This window comes from Pecten maximus, chromosome 9 (genome assembly GCF_902652985.1).
Source record: "Pecten maximus chromosome 9, xPecMax1.1, whole genome shotgun sequence".
NCBI lineage: Eukaryota > Metazoa > Mollusca > Bivalvia > Pectinida > Pectinidae > Pecten > Pecten maximus.
This window is the reverse complement of record NC_047023.1, coordinates 44,980,348-45,004,901: the sequence shown is the minus strand read 5'-3', so window position 1 is coordinate 45,004,901 and position 24,554 is coordinate 44,980,348. Positions and strand designations below refer to the sequence as shown.

At 39.7% G+C, this 24,554-nt stretch overlaps 1 protein-coding gene across 1 annotated transcript; it reads left to right on the top strand.

Annotated features, from left to right (window-relative positions):
* Positions 1–24,296, top strand: LOC117334929 (sacsin-like). Its single transcript, XM_033894782.1, has 5 exons — positions 1–35; positions 268–490; positions 3,549–3,655; positions 5,126–5,248; positions 24,061–24,296. The coding sequence occupies exons 2-5, from the start codon at positions 391–393 to the stop codon at positions 24,214–24,216; spliced, it is 486 nt and encodes a 161-aa protein (XP_033750673.1). The 5' UTR covers positions 1–35; positions 268–390; the 3' UTR covers positions 24,217–24,296.
* The last annotated feature ends 258 nt before the right edge of the window (positions 24,297–24,554 follow it).

Genomic DNA, 24,554 nt, shown 5'->3' with positions numbered 1-24,554 from the left:
ATAAAGCAATGGATTAGACTGAAGACCAGAAATGGGTATTTATATCTAGACTAATATTCAATAATGAATTAACATGTGCACTTTTGTAAAAAGAAAAAAAACCCTTTGGATTTCATCCAATTTCATAAACACTAATTTTCTTTGATAGTTTCTCAATTTTCCAATGTATATCTAAAAAAGGTAAATATTTTTTCCGTATCGAAATATAAGATTCGAGAAATATCAAATCTAGAATGATGTAAACATTTCTAATCATTAAATGTTAAGACCGAAAGGAAGATGAGGAAAATCCTCCTGGGAGATCCCATCGGAAACATAACAGGAAGCACAAAACCAGTTCTCCTAAACTGGAGCGGAAGAAGATTGCTATCACACAAAATATAAGGGCGGATGAAATACAGCCAAAGGATGGCCCGACAGAGAATGACTTCCATGAAATTACTCATTCAGCATGTGGAAGCGATGAGGGATAGTCAAACTGTCTTAATGGGTACGCAACAAATAATTACTAATGACGACATTGTTATATTGAAGGTTCGGAGTATGAGGATGTATGTGTGAGGATATATGTATGGGGGTATATGTGTGAGGGTATATGTGTGGGGGTGTATGTGTGGGGGTGTATGTGTGGGGGTATATGTGTGAGGGTATATGTGTGGGGATATATGTGTGAGGGTATATGTGTGAGGATGTATGTGTGAGGGTATATGTGTGAGGATGTATGTGTGGGGTATATGTGTGAGGATGTATGAGTGAGGATATATGTGTGAGGGTATATGTGTGAGGATGTACGTGTGGGGGTATATGTGTGAGGGTATATGTGTGGGGATATATGTGTGAGGGTATATGTGTGAGGATGTATGTGTGAGGGTATATGTGTGAGGATGTATGTGTGAGGATATATGTGTGAGGATGTATGTGTGAGGATATATGTGTGAGGATGTATGTGTTGGGGTGTATGTGTGGGGGTATATGTGTGAGGGTATATGTGTGAGGGTAAATGTGTGAGGGTGTATGTGTGGGGGTATATGTGTGAGGGTATATGTGTGGGGGTATGTGTGTGAGGATGTATGTGTGGGGGTATGTGTGTGAGGGTGTATGCGTTGGGATGTATGTGTGTGAGGGTATATGTGTGGGGATGTATGTGTGAGGGTGTATGTGTGGGGGTATATGTGTGAGGATATATGTGTTAGGATGTATGTGTGGGGATGTATGTGTGGGGGTATATGTGTGATGATATATGTGTGAGGATATATGTGTGAGGGTGTATGTGTGGGGATGTATGTGTGAGGGTGTATGTGTGGGGATGTATGTGTGAGGGTGTATGTGTGGGGGTATATGTGTGATGATATATGTGAGGGTGTATGTGTGGGGATGTATGTGTGAGGGTGTATGTGTGGGGATGTATGTGTGATGATGTATGTGTGAGGATATATGTGTGAGGATGTATGTGTGAGGATGTATGTGTGGGGATATATGTGAGAGGATGTATGTGTGGGGATGTATGTGTGAGGGTATATGTGTGGGGGTGTATGTGTGAGGATATATGTGTGGGGATATATGTGTGAGGGTGTATGTATGAGGGTGTATGTGTGGGGATGTATGTGTGGGGATGTATGTATGAGGGTATATGTGTGGGGATATATGTGTGAGGATATATGTGTGAGGGTGTATGTGTGGGGATGTATGTGTGGGGATGTATGTGTGGGGATGTATGTGTGAGGGTATATGTGTGGGGATGTATGTGTGAGGATATATGTGTGAGGGTATATGTGTGGGGGTATATGTGTGAGGGTATATGTGTGGGGATGTATGTGTGGGGATATATGTGTGAGGGTATATGTGTGAGGGTATATGTGTGGGGTATATGTGTGAGGGTATATGTGTGGGGATGTATGTGTGGGGATGTATGTGTGAGGGTGTATGTGGGTTAAACCTTAAAAAACACAACAACAAAAAACCAAACCCGTAATTGGGATACACGATTGAGGATGTAGTGTGGAGATATATGGGTGAGACATATATGTGAGGATGTATGTATGAGGATATACATGTGAGGATGTATTTGTGTGGATACATGTGTGAGAACACATGTATTAGGATACATGTGTGAGGGCATATGTGAGATACATGTGTGAGGATACATATGTGAGATACATCTGTGAGGACGTATTTGTGAGGATACATGTGTGAGAATACATGTGCGAGACACATGTGTGCGGATACATGTGTGAGATACATGTGTGAGGACGTATGTGTGAGGGTGTATGTGTGGGGATGTATGTGTGAGGGTGTATGTGTGGGGATGTATGTGTGAGGGTGTATGTGTGGGGGTATATGTGTGATGATATATGTGAGGGTGTATGTGTGGGGATGTATGTGTGAGGGTGTATGTGTGGGGATGTATGTGTGATGATGTATGTGTGAGGATATATGTGTGAGGATGTATGTGTGAGGATGTATGTGTGGGGATATATGTGAGAGGATGTATGTGTGGGGATGTATGTGTGAGGGTATATGTGTGGGGGTGTATGTGTGAGGATATATGTGTGGGGATATATGTGTGAGGGTGTATGTATGAGGGTGTATGTGTGGGGATGTATGTGTGGGGATGTATGTATGAGGGTATATGTGTGGGGATATATGTGTGAGGATATATGTGTGAGGGTGTATGTGTGGGATGTATGTGTGGGGATGTATGTGTGGGGATGTATGTGTGAGGGTATATGTGTGGGGATATATGTGTGAGGATATATGTGTGAGGGTATATGTGTGGGGGTATATGTGTGAGGGTATATGTGTGGGGATGTATGTGTGGGGATATATGTGTGAGGGTATATGTGTGAGAGTATATGTGTGGGGGTATATGTGTGAGGGTATATGTGTGGGGATGTATGTGTGGGGATGTATGTGTGAGGGTGTATGTGGGTTAAACCTTAAAAAACACAACAACAAAAAACCAAACCCGTAATTGGGATACACGATTGAGGATGTAGTGTGGAGATATATGGGTGAGACATATATGTGAGGATGTATGTATGAGGATATACATGTGAGGATGTATTTGTGTGGATACATGTGTGAGAACACATGTATTAGGATACATGTGTGAGGGCATATGTGAGATACATGTGTGAGGATACATATGTGAGATACATCTGTGAGGACGTATTTGTGAGGATACATGTGTGAGAATACATGTGCGAGACACATGTGTGCGGATACATGTGTGAGATACATGTGTGAGGACGTATGTGTGAGGATGCATGTGTGATGATTGAGGTGTTTATAGGACAAATAAATGTGTTTCTAAATTATTTGAAGTTACATTTAGATAATGTGACTTAAACAATTCTGATTGTTGTATAAAAATAAATCGACCATGGAGATAAGAACATTTTGAATGGATATATATAAACATGTATATTATAATAAACTATATTTTATAAAAGATACTTCCAATTTGTTATAATCGACTATTATGTCAAGATTGAATTATTTGTTTTTGAAATAGCAACATTATAAATATTATGGTTTAACTTTTGAAGGCGGGTACTCTGATTCATCAGATTCTGACCATGAAATGGACCAGCCGTCACTTCTGGAACAGCTTAAGACCATCCTGGATAATTATCAAGACGCCCAAATCATCCGGGTAAGTTTTGTTATTAATAACTGGACAAATATCAAGACGCCTGCATCATCCGGGTAAATTTTGTTATTAATAACTGGACAAATATCAAGACGCCCGAATCATCTGGGTAAATTTTGTTTTCAATACTGGACAAATATCAGGACGACCAAAACATCCGGGTAAGTTTAGTTTTTAGCTCACCTGCCCGAAGGGCAAGTGAGCTTATGCCGTGGTGCGGCGTCCGTCGTCCGTCGTCCGGCCGTCCGATCGATAGGCCTATACTTTTTCATTTAAACAACCTCTTCTCAATAACCAAGATGCCCAGGGACTTCATATTAGACATGTAGCATCCTGGGCTAAAGGGCTAAAAAGTTTGTTATCATCTTCAACTGACTTCTTCTCAATAACCAAGAGGGCCAGGAACTTTATATTGGGCCTGTAGCATGCTGGGGTGAATGGCTACCAAGTTTGTTCAAATAAATGACCTTGGCCTTCATTCAGGGTCACAACGGTCAAATAGGCTATACTCTTCAAACGACTTCGCAATAACCATGAGGCCCAGGAATTTGATATTGGGCCTGTAGTATGCTGGGGGGAAGGGCTACAAAGTCTGTTCAAATAAATGACCTTGACCTTCATTCAAGGTCACAACGGTCAAATAGGCTATGATCTCCAAACGACGTCTTCTCAATAAGTAAGAGGCCCAGGGACTTGATATTACATGTAGGCCTGTAGCATGCACGGGTGAAGGGTACCTTTTTTTTCAAATGAATAACTTGACCTACAGTACATTCAAGGTCACAGGGATAAAATCGGCTTCAATCTGTAAACAATAATTTTGTGATAGCCAAGAGTTTCCAAGACCCAATATTAAGCAAATAGTATGCTGAAATGTAGGACTAGAAAATATATTGATATGAATAAACCTAGCTTACACTGATATTTGAATAAAGAGGTAATCAGCATAGTATCTGTAGAAATGACCTCAATCAACTTCAAAGTTGCTGTAGAGCCAGATGAGCGATACAGGCCCATAGGGCCTCTTGTTAAATTTATGTTGGCATAAGGATTGTTTAGCTTTATGAAGCTACATTCTATCCGCAAATGACTGTCATTCATGTAAAATTGTCAATTATAAAGGTAACATTTAATGAGGTTTGTTGTTATTTATGGTGAATGTATGAAGGAATATTTTAAATGTCTTTTGTTAGGGAATTACTTAATTTAAAAGCTATTTCATATGAAATTTGTAATGCTTTTGTGGGCAAGACCTACTACAAAACAACGAAAAATAACGTGCTCAGGAATTTAACACGCACATATCTATAGTATATTATAATGAACTAGTAATTTGTTTTGTGTTTCTTTGTCTTTTCACGTGAGCTTCTTCCGCACCTGTTATATGTATCAACATACCTATACCTGTTCACTTTGGTAAAAGAAAAAACACCTTAACAAAAAGATCTTAGATATTTAACATATACCTCACAGGAACTGATTCAAAATGCCGATGACGCAGAAGCCACAGAGATGAAGATTACATATGTCAAAGATGGTGAGATGAATAACCCGGGACAGCACAAGCTGAATGGATGTTATTCAGAGTATTTCAGGGTAAGAGTTTAGATCAAAATAGATTGAGAACAAAGCTACAACATATTAAGTCTAATGCATCCTTTGCAAACAGGCCACTCCTCAAACAGGCCACTCCTCAAACAACACTCATTCTAAATACTGATATAAAACAACACTCGCTTTGACTACTGATATAAAACAACACTCATTTTGACTACTGACATGAAACAACACTCATTTTGATCACTGATATAAAAAAACACTCATTTTGACTACTGATATGAAACAACACTCATTGTGTTCCCTGATAGACATGAAAAAACACTCATTTTCACTACTGATATGAAACAACACTCATTCTAAATACTGATATAAAACAACACTCGCTTTGACTACTGATATAAAACAACACTCACTTTGACTACTGACATGAAACAACACTCACTTTGACTACTGATATGAAACAACACTCATTTTGACTGCTGATATAAAACAACAATCATTTTGACTACTGACATGAAACAACACTCACTTTTGACTACTGATATAAAACAACACTCATTTTGATCACTGATTTTAAAAAAAACACTCATTTTGACTACTGATATGAAACAACACTCATTTTGACTGCTGATATGAAACAACACTCATTTTGACTACTGATATAAAACAACACTCATTTTGATCACTGATGTAAAAAACACTCATTTTGACTACTGATATGAAACAACACTCATGTTGACTACTGATATGAAACAACACTCATTTTGACTACTGACATGAAACAACACTCATTTTGACTACTGAAATGAAACAACACTCATTTTGACTACTGACATGAAACAACACTCATTTTGACTACTGACATGAAACAACACTCATTTTTACTTCTGATATGAAACAATACTCATTTTGAGTACTGACATGAAACAACATTCATTTTGATCACTGATATAAAATAACACTCATTTTGACTACTGATATAAAAAACACTCATTTTGACTACTGACATGAAATAACACTCATTTTGACACCCTGACATGAAACAACACTAATTTTGATGACTGACATGAAACAACACTCATTTTGACTACTGACATGAAACAACATTCATTTTGATCACTGTTTTAAAATAACACTCATTTTGACTACTGATATAAAAAAACACTCATTTTGACTACTGCCATGAAACAACACTCATTTTAATCACTGATATAAAAAACACTCATTTTGACTACTGACATGAAATAACACTCATTTTGATCCCTGATAGGAAACAACACTCATTTTGATCACTGACATGAAACAACACTCATTTTGACTACTGATATAAAACAACACTCATTTTGATCACTGATAGGAAACAACACTCATTTTGTTCACTGATAGGAAACAACACTCATTTTGACTACTGATATGAAAGAACACTCATGTTGATTACTGATATAAGTCATTTTGACCACTGATATAAAGCATCTCATTTTGTTCACTGACACTCATTTTGACCCCCTGACATGAAACAACACTCATTTTGATCCCTGATATGAAGCAACACTCATTTTGATCTATGATATGGAACAACACTCATTTTGATCTCTGATATGGAACAACACTCATTTTGACTACTGACATGAAACAACACTCATTTTGATCCCTGATATGAAGCAACACTCATTTTGATCTATGATATGGAACAACACTCAATTTGATCTCTGATATGGAACAACACTCATATTGACTACAGATATGAAAGAACACTCATGTTGATTACTGATATGAAACAACACTCATTTTGATCTCTGATATGGAACAACACTCATTTTGATCTCTGATATGGAACAAAACTCATTTTGACTACTGATATGAAACAACACTCATTTTGATCCCTGATAGGAAACAACACTCATTTTGACTACTGACATGAAACAACACTCATTTTGATCCCTGATATGAAGCAACACTCATTTTGATATCTGATATGGAACAACACTCATTTTGATCTCTGATATGGAACAACACTCATTTTGACTACTGACATGAAACAACACTCATTTTGATCCCTGATATGAAACAACACTCATTTTGATCTCTGATATGGAACAAAACTCATTTTGACTACTGATATGAAACAACACTCATTTTGATCCCTGATAGGAAACAACGCTCATTTTGATCCCTGATAGGAAACAATGCTCATTTTGATCCCTGATATAAAACAACACTCATGGCAAGTCTGCATGACATTGGGTTTAAAGAGCAATGTCTATAACCTGCTCATAGTAAGATATATAAGGTATGCAATACGTGACAAAATTACTATTGGTTAAAATAAACACTGCTTGATTTCAGAATATTATGCAATATATATTGAATTTCATTTATAGGACTCCAGAGTTTTGAAAAAAAAACCCACCGATTTTATTCACTTTAAAATATCAAACACCTTTTGTTAATGATAAATAACATTGTATCAGGCCATCATGCAGGATAAAGAATGAAAATCAACACATTTTACTAATTTGTTTTTGAAAGAATCCTGCTAAATAATAGTAAACTGATTTTTAAGGAATTAAAGACCGAAATGGTAATAGCTGTTAAAAACTTATGTATTGTAGATATGTAACAATTCATCCTTAATAAACGTGAATATTGCTCAATGTAACAAATACAATATGTGTGTGTTGATAATATTATGTAATAGATTTATAGTGACTACTATGGAAAACAGAAAATAATTCTCGTACACAATGACAGCGTCCATAAATTGAATATGCATATATATATATATACATGTATTATATATTTTTATATTAGAAAGTAAGAGATAGTTTGCAGAGATACATAGTGATATGTATATGCGTATATATATATATGTTACCTGGTACTTTGTATTAATATTACTTTACTTTTGAATGATGATTATATGCGTATGACCATAGTGACAGTATACATATGTGTTGTTATTGATATTCTCAATAAGTGTATATTTACTATGGTACACAATAAGAAATATTTGTCAGCGGTACATAGCGACACTAATTATGTATGTTAGCAACATCAAGGTATGCATGGTCAATGTGAACCATTGCACAGATTGACTATATGGCTGACAGACGGTAATAAGGATAAACAGACGGTAATAAGGATGGACAGATGGTAATAAGGATGGACAGACGGTAATAAGGATGGACAGATGCTAATAAGGATGGACAGACGGTAAAAAGGATGGACAGACGGAAATAAGGATAGACAGACGGTAATAAGGATGGACAGACGGTAATAAGGATGGACACACAGTACTAAGGATGGACAGACGGTAATAAGGATGGACAGACGGTAATAAGGATAGACAGACGGTAATAAGGATGGACAGACGGTAATAAGGATGGACAGACGGTAATAAGGATGGACAGATGGTAATAAGGATGGACAGACGGTAATAGGGATGTACAGACGGTAATAAGGATAGACAGACAGTAATAAGGATGGACAGACGGAAATACGGATGGACAGACGGTAATAAGGATGGACAGACGGTAATAAGGATGGACAGATGATAATAAGGATGGACAGACGGTAATAAGGATGGACGGATGGTGATAAGGACGGACAGACGGTAATAAGGATAGACAGACGGTAATAAGGATGGACAGATGATAATAAGGATGGACAGACGGTAATAAGGATGGACGGATGGTAATAAGGACGGACAGACGGTAATAAGGATAGACAGACGGTAATAAGGACGGACAGACGGTAATAAGGATGGACAGATGGTAATAAGGATGGACAGACGGTAATAAATACAGTATGGACGGATGGTAATAAGGATGGACGGACAATAATAAGGATGGACAGACGGTAATCAAGATGGACGGACGGTAATAAGGATGGACGGATGGTAATAAGGACGGACAGACGGTAATAAGGATAGAGGGATGGTAATAAGGATGGACCGACGGTAATAAGGATGGACGGACGGTAATAAGGATGGATAGACGGTAATAAGGATGGACGGATGGTAATAAGGATGGACGGGCGATAATAAGGATGGGCAGACGGTAATAAGGATGGACAGATGGTTATAAGGATGGACAGACGTCAATGAGGACGGACAAATGGTAATAAGGATGGACAGATGGTAATAAGGATGGACAGACGGAAATACGGATGGACAGATGGACAGACGGTAATAAGGATGGACACACGGTAATAAGGATTGACAGATGGTAATAAGGATGGACAGACGGTAATAGGGATGTACAGACGGTAATAAGGATAGACAGACAGTAATAAGGATGGACAGACGGAAATACGGATGGACAGACGGTAATAAGGATGGACGGATGGTGATAAGGACGTACAGACGGTAATAAGGATAGACAGACGGTAATAAAGATGGACAGATGATAATAAGGATGGACAGACGGTAATAAGGATGGACGGATGGTAATAAGGACGGACAGACGGTAATAAGGAAAGACAGACGGTAATAAGGATGGACAGATGGTAATAAGGATAGACAGACGGTAATAAGGATGGACAGATGGTAATAAGGATGGACAGACGGTAATAAGGATGGACGGATGGTAATAAGGACGGACAGACGGTAATAAGGATAGACAGACGGTAATAAGGATGGGCAGACGGTAATAAGGATGGACAGATGGTAATAAGGATGGACGGACGGTAATAAATACAGTATGGACGGATGGTAATAAGGATGGACGGACAATAATAAGGATGGACAGACGGTAATCAAGATGGACGGACGGTAATAAGGATGGACGGATGGTAATAAGGACGGACAGACGGTAATAAGGATAGACAGACGGTAATAAGGATGGGCAGACGGTAATAAGGATGGACAGATGGTAATAAGGATGGACGGACGGTAATAAATACAGTATGGACGGATGGTAATAAGGATGGATGGACAATAATAAGGATGGACAGACGGTAATCAAGATGGACGGACGGTAATAAGGATGGACGGATGGTAATAAGGACGGACAGACGGTAATAAGGATAGACGGATGGTAATAAGGATGGACCGACGGTAATAAGGATGGACGGACGGTAATAAGGATGGATAGACGGTAATAAGGATGGACGGATGGTAATAAGGATGGACGGGCGATAATAAGGACAGGCAGACGGTAATAAGGATGGACAGATGGTTATAAGGATGGACAGACGTCAATGAGAACGGACAGACGGTAATAAGGATGGACAGATGGTAATAAGGATGGACAGACGGAAATACGGATGGACAGATGGTAGACGGTAATAAGGATGGACAGACGGTAATAAGGATGGACAGATGGTAGACGGTAATAAGGATGGACAGACGGTAATAAGGATGGACAGACGATAATAAGGATGTATATACAGACGGTAATAAGGATGGGCAGACGGTAATAAGGATGGACAGATGGTAATAATAATAGACAGACGGTAATAAGGATGGACGGATGGTAATGAAGATGGACGGGCGGTAATAAGGATGGACAAACGGTAACAATAATAGACAGAAGATAATAAGGATGGATATACAGACGGTAATAAGGATGGACAGACGATAATAAGGATGGACAGACGGTAATAAGGATGGACGGATGGTAATAAGGAATGACAGACGATAATAAGGATGGACAGACATAGTGATTACATATCTACCTTAATTCAATGTATTCCATTTACTTGTAGATGGTAAATCTTTATTTGTATAGGTATAAATATAGCAATCAGAAATAAGATTTTTTTCAGATATTTTGCTAAAATAGCCTGTTATAGATATAGGTATATTTAAAATTATTTACTTCATTATGAGAGCTATTAACTTTACAAATAGCATAAACATTAGACATTTTCTAACTGTCGGGTATTATACCTTCCTGTGAGATTTTATTAATAAGTAAATATAATGGTAAGTCTACGCTTGATTTCTAATGGTAAGATTCTATCAGGACCAGATGGTTTATTATCCCCTCGCGACGTAAGTTGCGGAGGGGATATAGTGTTCCGTTTGTACGTAAGTACGTACGTTTGTTCACTTTTTGTCAGCGCTCTTGCGACTTCATTTTTTAACGGATTCTGACCAAACTTCATATATGGGTCCAGCATGGGAATACCTCGAACGAGTTCGTGTTTCAGGGTGCCAAGGTCAAGGTCAAGGTCACCGTTACAATTTATAGAAAATCTTTGTCAGCACTTTTGCAACTTCATTTCTTAACGGATCCTGACCAAACTTCATTTATGGGTCCAGCATGGGAATACCTCGAACGAGTGTGTGTTTCAGGGTGCCAAGGTCAAGGTCAAGGTCAGGACCAATGTCACCGTAACTATTTATAGAAAATCTTTGTCAGCGCTGTAATACGACTTCATTTTTCAACGGATCCTGACCAAACTTCATATATGGGTCAATTAAACCTTCTGAACAAAGGAAAAAGCTTATTTATGCATTTAGATACACTCATAATTATGATAACTATCAAAAAATGAAGTTGCTAGTGTGATGCATAACCAGATACTGTTGAATGCATAACAATATATACCATATTTATCTGGCAATGAGCCCATGCCTGATAATTAGTCCATCCATGTCTATTGCAGTTCAGTGCAAATGACAACTGATGTTATTTCAATGTCTTGTAATAACCCCACCCCCCATTTTGCGTCAGAGTTCATGTGTTAGCACGCGAGGGGATTTGTATTGTTTGCGATGCCTTGTTTTCATTTAGTATACTTAATTGATCATATACATCCTGTTGTGTTACAGGAATATTATCAAGTGTAGATTGTGGTTGAAGATTATCATTTTCAAAAGTATGTTGGTTAGGTAGATTTACAGAAGATGTAGCTATGGAAGTGAAGTAATAATTTAGTATTTCTGCTTTCTGAGTTGGATGGTAAATAGATTGGTCAGTGGTTAAGAGAGGAGGTATATGCTTATTATTAATGCCAGTGACAGTTTAGGCTATTTTCCACCATTTTCTTGGGGGTAGTGATTTGTTAGCAAGAGAGGAGTGTAAATTTTCAAAGTAATCAAATTTAGCTTTCTGTATCAAAACAGAAAAAAAAAATCATTGTAACGAATACTGTATCAAAACAATAAAAAACAATAATAGCATTGTAACGAATACTGTATCAAAACAGTAAAAACAATAATATCATTGTGTAACCCTGGAAAATACTAGCCGCAATATACGCTCGGCTAGGGAGATCTTCTCTTTAGCTCGATCGTTTGAGCGTAAGACTAGTAAGCCAGAGGTCCCGGGTTCGATCCCTAGCGGAGGCAGTGATAACACAGACTGTATTAACACCGTAAAAAACAATAATATCATTGTAACGAATACTGTATCAAAACAATAGAACATAATAATATCATTGTAACGAATACTGTATCAAAACAATAAAACATATAATATCATTGTAACGAATACTGTATCAAAACAATAGAACATAATAATATCATTGTAACGAATACTGTATCAAAACAATAGAACATAATAATATCATTGTAACGAATACTGTATCAAAACAATAAAACATATAATATCATTGTAACGAATACTGTATCAAAACAATAGAACATAATAATATCATTGTAGCGAATACTGTATCAAAACAATAGAACATAATGATATCATTGTAGCGAATACTGTATCAAAACAATAGAACATAATAATATCATTGTAGCGAATACTGTATTAACACCGTAAAAAACAATAATATCATTTTAACGAATATTGTATCAAAACAATAAAAAACAATAATATGATTGTATCAAATACTGTGTAATGATCGTTCATTTGTTGCACGTGTATTGTATATATTTACCTGTATTTGTATTGAGTGCGTACTATCTGTATTGTTACATGTAAAGGATTACGACGTATTATGTGGGCTCGGGGCTATATATACCCGTGCACGGTAGTCGGGAGTCATCATTGGGGAGATTTTAGAAAACTGTGTGACTCTGTCTCCTCTGACAACATACATGACACAAACATAGACACATACAACCACAATCTCACAAAAACACTAGTAGACATTGCAGCACGGTGCATTCCTCGTACATCGGGAAAACCCATAGACAGAAAACATAACCCCTGGTGGAACGAGGAATGCACAAATACAAAACGCATTAAACGTAGATGGGAAGATAATGTAGGAAAGATCCTTCAGAAATCAATATAAAATGCTATAAAATTGCAAAAAATAAGTTTAATAGAACAATTAAGAAAACAAAACAAGACAATTGGAATGATTTCTGTAACTCTCTTAATGATAAATCAGACACAAAAACCGTCTGGAACAAAATTAAAGCTAAACAAGGTATACCCACTAGAGAAATGCCTATATTAGGAAAAAATGCAGAGGGCAAAACCAATTCGGAAAAAGCTAATATTTTGGCAGAACAATTTCAAAAAGCAAGTAGCTACGAAAATTGTACTAAGGAATTTTTGGACAATAAATCTGAAAATATAGATAATATTAGAGAGGTACTAAAGGATGCTGGGAAAGAAGATACAATTCTAAATAACCCATTTTCACTAGAGGAATATATAAAAGCTTGAAATTCGAAAAAGAATACATCCCCTGGTATCGATAACTTATCCTATACCATTCTAAAACATTGTCCCGATAACATCAACACTATAATTTTGGAATTTTTTAATACAATCTGGAAATTGGGATTCTACCCACAATCTTGGAATAACGCAATCGCTATACCTATTCACAAACCAGGTAAAGATAAGGAAGACCCAGCCTCCTATAGACCTATAGCTTTAACCTCCCATCTATGTAAAACACTAGAAACAATGATAAACAACAGACTCAAACACTACCTAGAAAAACACAACATCATCAACGAGAATCAAAGCGGATTCAGAAACAACAGATCCACTTTAGATTCACTAGTTAGGCTCACGTCAGAGGTTAAAAACTCACTAAGCAAAAACCATCATGCTATAGCAGTATTCCTAGACTTAGAAAAAGCGTACGATCTAGTTTGGCACGAGGGACTACTACTGTCACTTAAAGAAATAGGTATCACTGGTAACATCCTAAGGTTTATTACCAATTTCTTAAAAGATAGAAAAATCCAAGTAAGGGTAAACAACTCCAATTCAGTGGAGAAACATTTAGATAATGGAGTTCCACAAGGTAGTGTTATATCCCCTACCCTATTTAATATATTTATAAATAAATTGAATCAACACCTAAAACTAAACTCCCAAAATAAACATCTAGCTAATGTAGCACAGTTTGCAGATGATACCAGTATTTGGAGTACCAATAAGATCATAACAAGTAACGGTAGAACCATTCAAAGAACTTTAGATCTCATTCAAGATTGGGCAGACGAATGGGGTTTTAAAATAACAAGGGAAAAACCGTAGCTATGTCCTTCTCTAGAAGATCTAGGAAACCAAACTTATATCTAGGAGACAAGCGCATTGAGTATGTTAATAAAGTAAAATACCTCGGAATGATTTTAGACCCGAAACTTTCCTGGAAACCACACATCAAATATATAACCGAAAGGTGCAAAAGGGCTCTTAATACACTCCTTTTTGTTTCTGGAAACAACCTAGGATCAAATAAAACAACTTTATTAAACATATATAGAGCTCTCATCAGATCAAAAATAGATTATGGTTGTCAAGTCTATAATTCGGCATCAGACAATGTACTCAGTGCGCTAAACGTTATTCAAAATAAAGCACTTAGAATAGCGCTAGGGGCTATTAAAATTACACCGTCAGTTAGTTTACTAGCAGAATCAGGCGAATTGCCACTAAAGCTCAGACGAGAAAAACTTATTCTTAAATACTGGGCTAGGACAGAAAGTCTAGGATCTACCTTTCCCCCAAATAAATTAGTTTCAGATGCTAGAAAAACTGTCTATAGAGATAGAATTAAACAACACAATAAACCAGCTTACGATCATCAGGTTGCTAATTTATTAAAAGAATTTAAGCTAGAAGAAATTCAAGTAGAAGAACAATTCCAAAATCCAATAGCTCCCTGGCTTCTACGTAAACCTGAAATGAATTACGAAATTCTGCAGACAACTAACAAAAATCTCAATCCTGTAGGGGCCAAAGTAATATCCATGGCAACCATAGATGATAGGTACACTAATTTTGTTAAATACTATACTGACGGCTCAAAAAATCCAACAACAAATAGAGTAGGTCTAGGAGTTTTTTCCTCTGACGACAACATAAACATATCAGTTAGGATTTCAGACAATTGCTCTGTTTATTCCAGTGAACTAATAGCTATAGGCTTAGCATTACGTCTAATAGATCAAACTAAACCAAATAAGGCAGTTATTCTATCAGACAGCCTCTCGGCATTACAATCCATAGAAACCGGAAACAGTACAAGACCAGTTACCTTAAATTCTATATTATGCTCCCTTCAACTATTAGATGAACAGGGTATCACAGTAGAATTAGCATATATACCATCCCATGTAGATATCCCAGGTAAATTAGCAAGGGAATCTTTAGACCGTGACGTAACGGACATCGACGTTAAGCTTACCAAAACAGAAGCCTATTCATTAATCAATAAAGCAATAGAACAAAAATGGGACAATATTTGGAATGACACTACAACAAATTTAAGACTAATATTTGATAAGCCTATCAGGAAGCCAAAGTTATATGGTCGTAGTAAGACTGACGATAAAATTATCACAAGACTGAGACTTGGTAAAACAAAATTAAGATCTAATATAGGTGTAATGTTAAAACAAATATCTCCAAATTGTGAGTTCTGTGGTAACATAGAAACAATAGACCATGTTTTCTTCTTCTGTTCTAAACATCTAGCAGACAGGGCAGAACTCTATAAAGACCTAAATAGTTACCATATCCCAATAATCTCAATCAATCATTGTTTAGCTTTACCGGATAAACAGAGCATTGTCCACAACATACTTATCAATTTCCTTAAAACAATAGATTTTTACAACAGAATATAACAACACAAATTGTTTCACATAAACATAATGTATATAGGTAACATCCCCAGGATACCCAGGGAGACTGTACCAGGGGGGATTACTACTGATCCCTCCATTGATTGGTACATACTGAGACTCCAGGAAGTCTGGGGTCTCCTCCTTTGTGCTCCAACCCCAGACTGTCGGACATCACGTATTCAGCAGTTGCGTCCTCTCCGGAAAGGTCCGAGTTGGATACTCCCTGCTAAGAGTACTGTGATTGTCAGGCAGTCAGCACTCAATGCTTACCTGTATATATAACACATCATTGTACACACTATATACATGTATAGGAACACTACACACCACACAAGTATGTAAAGTCCTATGTGTATTTTACAGTCGCGTCCTCATTGCTGGGGCACTTAACTAACATCCTAAGTGAGCACTGTTCTATCGCATGAACCTAGCATACAATACACACTATACACCACACAAGTATGTAAAGTCCTATGTGTATTGTACAGTCGCGTCCTCATTGCTGGGGCACTTAACTAACATCCTAAGTGAGCACTGTTCTATCGCATGAACCTAGCATACAATACACTCTATACACCACACAAGTATGTAAAGTCCTATGTGTATTCTTCAGTCGCGTCCTCATTGCTGGGGCACTGAACTAACATCCTAAGTGAGCACTGTTCTATCGCATGAACCTAGCATACAGCACACACTATACACCACACAAGTATGTAAAGTCCTATGTGTATTTTACAGTCGCGTCCTCATTGCTGGGGCACTTAACTAACATCCTAAGTGAGCACTGTTCTATCGCATGAACCTAGCATACAATACACACTATACACCACACAAGTATGTAAAGTCCTATGTGTATTCTACAGTCGCGTCCTCATTGCTGGGGCACTTACCTAACAACCTAAGTGAGCACTGTTCTATCGCATGAACCTAGCATACAATACACACTATACACCACACAAGTATGTAAAGTCCTATGTGTATTCTTCAGTCGCGTCCTCATTGCTGGGGCACTGAACTAACATCCTAAGTGAGCACTGTTCTATCGCATGAACCTAGCATACAGCACACACTATACACCACACAAGTATGTAAAGTCCTATGTGTATTTTACAGTCGCGTCCTCATTGCTGGGGCACTTAACTAACATCCTAAGTGAGCACTGTTCTATCGCATGAACCTAGCATACAATACACACTATACACCACACAAGTATGTAAAGTCCTATGTGTATTTTACAGTCGCGTCCTCATTACTGGGGCACTTACCTAACATCCTAAGTGAGCACTGTTCTATCGCATGAACCTAGCATACAATACACACTATACACCACACAAGTATGTAAAGTCCTATGTGTATTTTACAGTCGCGTCCTCATTGCTGGGGCACTTAACTAACATCCTAAGTGAGCACTGTTCTATCGCATGAACCTAGCATACAGCACACACTATACACCACACAAGTATGTAAAGTCCTATGTGTAATTTACAGTCGCGTCCTCATTGCTGGGGCACTTAAATAACATCCTAAGTGAGCACTGTCTTATCACATAAACATAACATACAACAAACATTCGCAATAGGAAAACTCTCTAGGAACAAAAACCCATCACCACCCACAAACACAATACACATACACGTCCCAACCAACCCCCAGGGATATATAGGACCTCGCCCCAGCCCTCACCCTGTTCCTCTTACTACCCACCCACTAGCTAGACCCACCAACCACCTACCCACAAAAAACCATATACCAAATTGTTCCCAGCATCATTCGGCCTACAACAAACCCTGCTAACATGTTTTGTACCATAATCACCCCGCACCCATCACCACTTCTTCCCCACCACAGTACTAAATCCTCACTCTACGTATCACAATATAATAAAACGTCGGAATGTGTATAGACTATTAATGGAAATTTGGAAAAGAGGACAGTGCATACTTTGGTAGAGAGACACCGAAGAAGGTTACAAGCGAGGACACCAAAAATAAGACACCAGCACTTAAAACTAACCACTAACCACTAACACCCAGTCCGTCGGACGGGACTTAAAACGGTGCCCCGTGTAAGAATGTCCAACTTGCACGATAAAGATCCCTCTGCGGTCTTTCGATGAAGAGTAGGTGTGATAACGCCGGCCAAGAGGATAGGTGTTTTTTTAGGCCAATATTTTATTTTTCATATTATTTAATAGGTATTAATTAGACGGACGTCAAAATTTCGATAAAACAAATTTATCTAAAAGGTGGGGTCCTCTCTTCTCCACTCATCTTCGATAGGGTAGGCGTAAATGCTACTAAACAGTGCCAGGTTAGGACTCATTCGGACTCTGGGAGTCGTCCTAAATTACTCATAAGTTCCCCAACCGACTCCCTTCCTTTCTTTCCCACTCTCTCCTTTCACTCCATACTGTTCCCCACTCTTCTCAATTTCCTATCTGTTCTCGTCAGCTGAAAGGCCGTAAGGCCGTAATAGCGGACGTAAAACCTATAAATAAATAATAGATAAATAAAAGTCGGGAGTCTCTTAGACACCTGTAGCTGTGACGACCGGACAACAGGTGAGAGCACACGATATCTATAAATAGCACTCGGTGAAGTGAGGTGGCCGGTGGACTGTGACGGGTGAGGTGCTGGCTGTGGCGTAAGGTAGGCGGTCACGGGTTGTCGCCAGGTACGCCGGGCGTAGTGATAGACGCCGGGGAGCGCCGGGGAGCGCCAGGGAACGCCGAGCTAACAGTCGGACATCCTCACGCCACCGAGTGTGCCAACTTTCATACGTTAACTTCATGTTACGCCGGCGCGGAATATGTATCACCGGGTGCCCACATAATGCTCGCATTTCTCCCTTTAATGTCTCATGTAACCAATGTCTGAGAATAAATGTCATCAAATCGCAGTAGTTGTTTTGATGTTATATACACTAGCAGCAAAGTAGTACCAACGACGGTCTTACGCAGGAACCCTGGAGAGTAGGACAACGGTGAACTAAGCGAGCAGGTTAAACCGTTACAAAATTGGTGGCAGCGGTATACTGCGTAAACATGGCGTCAAAACTGGAAGAATTGTATATAACAATAGAAAAGCTGCAGGCGGAGATTGACCATATGAATATGACGGACAGAAGCAATCCGGCTCGGAAGCAAGAGGCGTCACCGGCGGTACAGCTATCGCCGGCACGACTATCGTGTCCATCACGCCAGGCGTCTATATCATTGCAGGGATCGCCGGCGCATCGGGCGTCTCCGGCACAATCGACACCTATGAGTCAACAACCAAAGGAGTTTGATCCTTATGGTTGAGCGAGGCCAAAGACACAGCTAGGGTATCGTAAATGTAAACAAGAGAGGAAATTGGAATACCCGACACCGGAGGCCATGTACACAGGGGGTGTATTGGGAGATTTAACGCCGAGACGTGAGGTGGCGCCAGCGGACGTTAGACAACGCCGAAAGATATCACTCATGGATTCGCGGTTGAGGACTGAGCAGCGGAGAGGCCGAACAGGGCAACAAGGAGACAATTTCATTGAAGAAAAATGGTTGACTAGTACGCTCGGTGATGAAACGGATACTACAATGGCGTTGGGAATTAATCGACAGTGGCGTAATAAGGAACGTCAGCATGAGAATAATGGAAGACCAGACGTCCCTTATGTGGATACAAGACAAATCCTGCCTTTGAAGCAACACCAATCAAGCACGAAAGTTAAGCCAGCAACATATGACGGTTTAACATCCTGGATTGATTACAGGACACATTTTGAAATGTGCGCTTCCTTAAATAATTGGTCCTACAGTGAGAAGGGTATGCATCTCGCAGTAAATTTAAGGGGGTTGGCGCAAGGCGTATTAGGTAATTTTCCCGCTGATGAGAAGGCTGATTTCGGTATATTGACAGCCGCGCTGCAGCAACGATTTTCCCCAGCTAACCAGACGGAATTGTATCGTTCGTAGTTAAAGAGCCGCTGTTTGAAACCCGGTGAAAGTTTGCCAGAACTAGGGCAGGGAATTTTAAGATTAACACAACTGGCGTATCCAGGCGCCGCGCCAGAGTTATGGGAGGTTCTTGCGAAAGATTCTTTCATAGATGCGCTGACTAGTGCAGATATACGCCTACGCGTACAACAAAGTAGACCGAGTACTCTTAATGACGCGGTGAGGACAGCTGTAGAATTGGAGGCGTTCGAGAAAGCGGAAAGGTTCAGGTCCGATTTCAGAGGTTACGCCAGAACTGCGGACGCAGTAAGTGAATTGCCAATTCGGGACGATACCGTCAACAAATGATGGCCGACATGAAATCGGAGATAGACAAACTCAAGAAATCAAAAACTAGAAGGAGCCGGACCAAGGGACAATAAATGCTTTAAATGTGGCAAGGAAGGAAATTTCCGACGCAACTGTCCAGAAAACAGCCCGGCATATTCGAATATGGGGACAGGATATGAACAAGTCAAGGCTGGCGCTTATATCTCGGCAACACAAAATGGGGCTGATGCGGAGTTGCTTGTTGACACTGGTGCAACAGTAACATTATTGTCAATCGGTTTATTTCAAAGCATTTCGCCGGCGAAGCGACCTAAACTAGAACTTATCAAGAAGGACGTCATAGCTGCTAATGGCGAGGCCATTCGCTCACTTGGCAAGGCGGAGTTTACGTTGTCCGTGGGCAGGAGAACTTTACAGTTCAGGGCTATTGTCGCTGATATTACGACTGGTGGCATTTTAGGGCTTGACTTTTTGTACCAACAAAACTGTCACATAGACTTGAATAAGAAAGAACTGACCATGGGGGACGAGGTAATACCCTGTCGGTTGACAGGGCGGTTTGGATGTTCTCGAGTTCATGTGAGGGAGACAATCACAATTCCTTCACGCAGTGAGGTAGTCATTCTTGCAGTTCTCGGCGAAGAAGCTGGTCACGGATTTGGATTAATAGAACCTCTCTCAGGGGAGGGGAAAACTGGGAATGCTATTGTAGGGCGAACACTTGCACTGGCAGCAGAGACGGTACCAGTCAGATTACTGAATCCAGCGGATGGGGCACAGATGTTGTACAAAGGTACGGCGATCGGTCAATTTGAGCTTGTTACTGATGTGGTAAGACATGCTATTACGACAAGTGAATCATGCGAGGTCCCAGAACACCTGGAGAAACTTTATCAAGATACAACCAGCAGGCTGAGCGAAGAAGAGGGTAAGGCAGTACAACGTTAATTGGGCAAATTTGGCGATTTGTTCTCTAGGAACGATCAGGACTTAGGTCAGACTGGAGTTGTGAAACACACGATCGACACGGGAGACAAGAAGCTGATTAAACAGCCGCCGCGGCGATTGCCTCATCATTCGCTTCAGGAAGCTGACAAGCACGTGGAAGCAACACATCGTGGAATGTGAACGAGCGAAGAGAGGACTCGGGATAGAATCATCCGTTAGGGAGGACAGGAACCGGGGAGACACAGGGGACAATCGCAAAAGAGTCTCCTGTGAGTATTGCGAGCAGACCCTGTCCAGGAAAGGGGATTTGCGGCGCCATAAAGAACGGCAGCATCCGTCCAAGGCCCTCGACCTTACCCCGCCTAAGAAACGGCGCTCGTCCTCTTCGACGTCGGCGGTGACAAGTGCAACCACTACTGTCACACCAGCGAAGGCAGCGAAGGCTACGCCAGCTACCACAGTCACGGTCACGGCGAACAGTGCAGCTGCTGTTCCTGTGGTGCCAGGAAATGTTGAGGAAGCGGCGGAACTGTCCATCGGGGCAGATCACGACATATCCATGAGGGCATTTATTGTGAATGCCAGTGTCATATCACCTTTGCGGGCATTCCACACCAGTAAAGCGGGCAGCGGAACTCAGAAAGTGGTGGAGGAGGCAACGGATGATGGGAGTGGAGGTAAGGAGCGACATGTTGAGGCCACCGATGTGTCTGTTCAGTGTGACATCATGCGAGTCAAGCGGCATCGCCGGGAGGAAAGCACGATTAAGACGATCACTGGACCAGATGGGGAAACAACGGTAACGCGGTCGTGCCATATTATTGAGTGGGAGGAGTTTGAGTAACGCCAGGACATACATAGTGAAATCGCGGGACGTGCCAACACGCGGGACGTGCCAACACGCGGGACGAGCCAATCGCGGGACGCGGGAGTTCTAATGGGCATGGTTTCATTCCTGCTTGGTTGGACGGGACGTCCACCATTAAGGGAGGGGGTATATCTAAGCGTTATGCATTTATGTTGATTTGTATATCTTAGCGTTATACATTCATGTTAATTTGTATATCAAGCGTTATGCATTCATGTTGATTTGTATTGGTCTGTATATAATTGTGTTTGTGTATATATAATTATAAATGATTTTCGTATCTATATTAGTTATTGACTATGCCTTATGAGTGAGTATGTATATGTTGTAAGTCGAGAATGATTCTGGGGAGTGAGAACGTTGTGTATTTTTGTGTGCTGTACGGAAAAGAGTTAGTAAGAAAGGTACTTGAATTGTATGAACCTTTTTTTTGAGATTGTTAACTATTGTTTTTGTTATATTGGTCGGGACGACCAACGCTTTTGAGGCGGGGGTAGTGTAATGATCGTTCATTTGTTGCACGTGTATTGTATATATTTACCTGTATTTGTATTGAGTGCGTACTATCTGTATTGTTACATGTAAAGGATTACGACGTATTATGTGGGCTCGGGGCTACATATACCCGTGCACGGTAGTCGGGAGTCTCTTAGACACCTGTAGCTGTGACGACCGGACAACAGTTGAGAGCACACGATATCTATAAATAGCACTCGGTGAAGTGAGGTGGCCGGTGGACTGTGACGGGTGAGGTGCTGGCTGTGGCGTAAGGTAGGCGGTCACGGGTTGTCGCCAGGTACGCCGGGCGTAAGAATTGACGCCGGGGAGCGCCAGGGAACGCCGAGCTAACAGTCGGACATCCTCACGCTATCGAGTGTGCCAACTTTCATACATTAACTTCATGTTACGCCGGCGCGGAATATGTATCACCGGGTGCCCACATAATGCTCGCATTTCTCCCTGTTAATGTCTCATGTAACCAATGTCTGAGAATAAATGTCATCAAATCGCAGTAGTTGTTTGGATGTTTTATACACTAGCAGCAAAGTAGTACCAACGACGGTCTTACGCAGGAACCCTGGAGAGTAGGACAACGGTGAACTAAGCAAGCAGGTTAAACCGTTACAACTGTATCCAAACAGAAAAAAATAATAATATGATGTTAACGAATTCTTTATTAAAATGGTAAAAATCAATAATATTGTAACAATTACTGCATCAAAACAGTAGAAAACAGTAATATTGTAACAAATACTGGATCAAAACAGTAGAAAACAATAATATTGTAACAAGTACTGGATCAAAACAGTAAAAACAACAAAAAAGACAAAAAAAAAAAAAAAAAAAATGTTCATTTTAGACTTGGACTAATATTTCTGTGGTTCTGATTATAAAGTGATTTAATCATGTTTTTACGTCATTATGGATGCAGAAGAATACAACATGTTTGTGCAGTTTCTTCAAAGTACTCCGAACCAGCATCTGTCCCAGAATATGTTTTGATATACCTGTGTTAAAAGGAACGAAACAACGTCATATAAACAGATTTGGTGATAAAATATAATTAGTAAGAAAATAGTGAGATACTTTACCATGACTATGGTAAAGTGAAGCGCCTCGCCGAACCCAGTTTTGTTGTTTTTCATATCTGATTAATACTTGAGAAATGATTAAGCTTACTGATGAAAAATCTAGTGTACTAAGTGAAACAAATACAATGCATATGTTTCCACAAGTCTGTGTTAATGTTGCTTTACTTCCAGTCTCCAGCCCTGTGTGTATATAACGACGCAGTGTTCAACAAACAGGACTGGAGGTACATTACAAGTATCTACCGCAGCGGAAAACGTGAAGACGCTCTCAAAGTAGGCAGATTCGGACTCGGGTTCAAGTCAGTGTTTCACATGACAGGTTTGTAATTTTTCCTGAGATTAATAGTGCCCTCTGAGATTCTTGCTAGACCAACTTTTTATACCATCGTTAAAATCCCTGGAAATGTTTTCGTAAAGGAAGGGTACAACAGATGGGATAGACCATGGTGTTTGGTTGGTAGCATGGTGGGATGAAGGGCTACAGAGTTTTTTCAAATAAATAACCTTGACAAAGGGGCCAATATCAATGAAATAACCGATAATGATATATTAGAGCTGCAACATATTGGCATGAAGGACTGAGTTAAGTTTGTGCAAATAAATGAGACTGACTTACAAGTGAAGGTAAAAGGGGTCAAATGTTTTAAAACATTATACGACCTCTT

What these genes read in the sequence shown, in the direction of transcription:
- LOC117334929 (XM_033894782.1), top strand. Translation starts at nt 391, where the DNA reads ATGAAATACAGCCAAAGGATGGCCCGACAGAGAATGACTTCCATGAAA. An exon ending in TAGTCAAACTGTCTTAATGG is followed by an intron (nt 491 to 3,548) that starts GTACGCAACAAA and finishes TAACTTTTGAAG; the next exon opens with GCGGGTACTCTGATTCATCA. An exon ending in GTTATTCAGAGTATTTCAGG is followed by an intron (nt 5,249 to 24,060) that starts GTAAGAGTTTAG and finishes CTTTACTTCCAG; the next exon opens with TCTCCAGCCCTGTGTGTATA.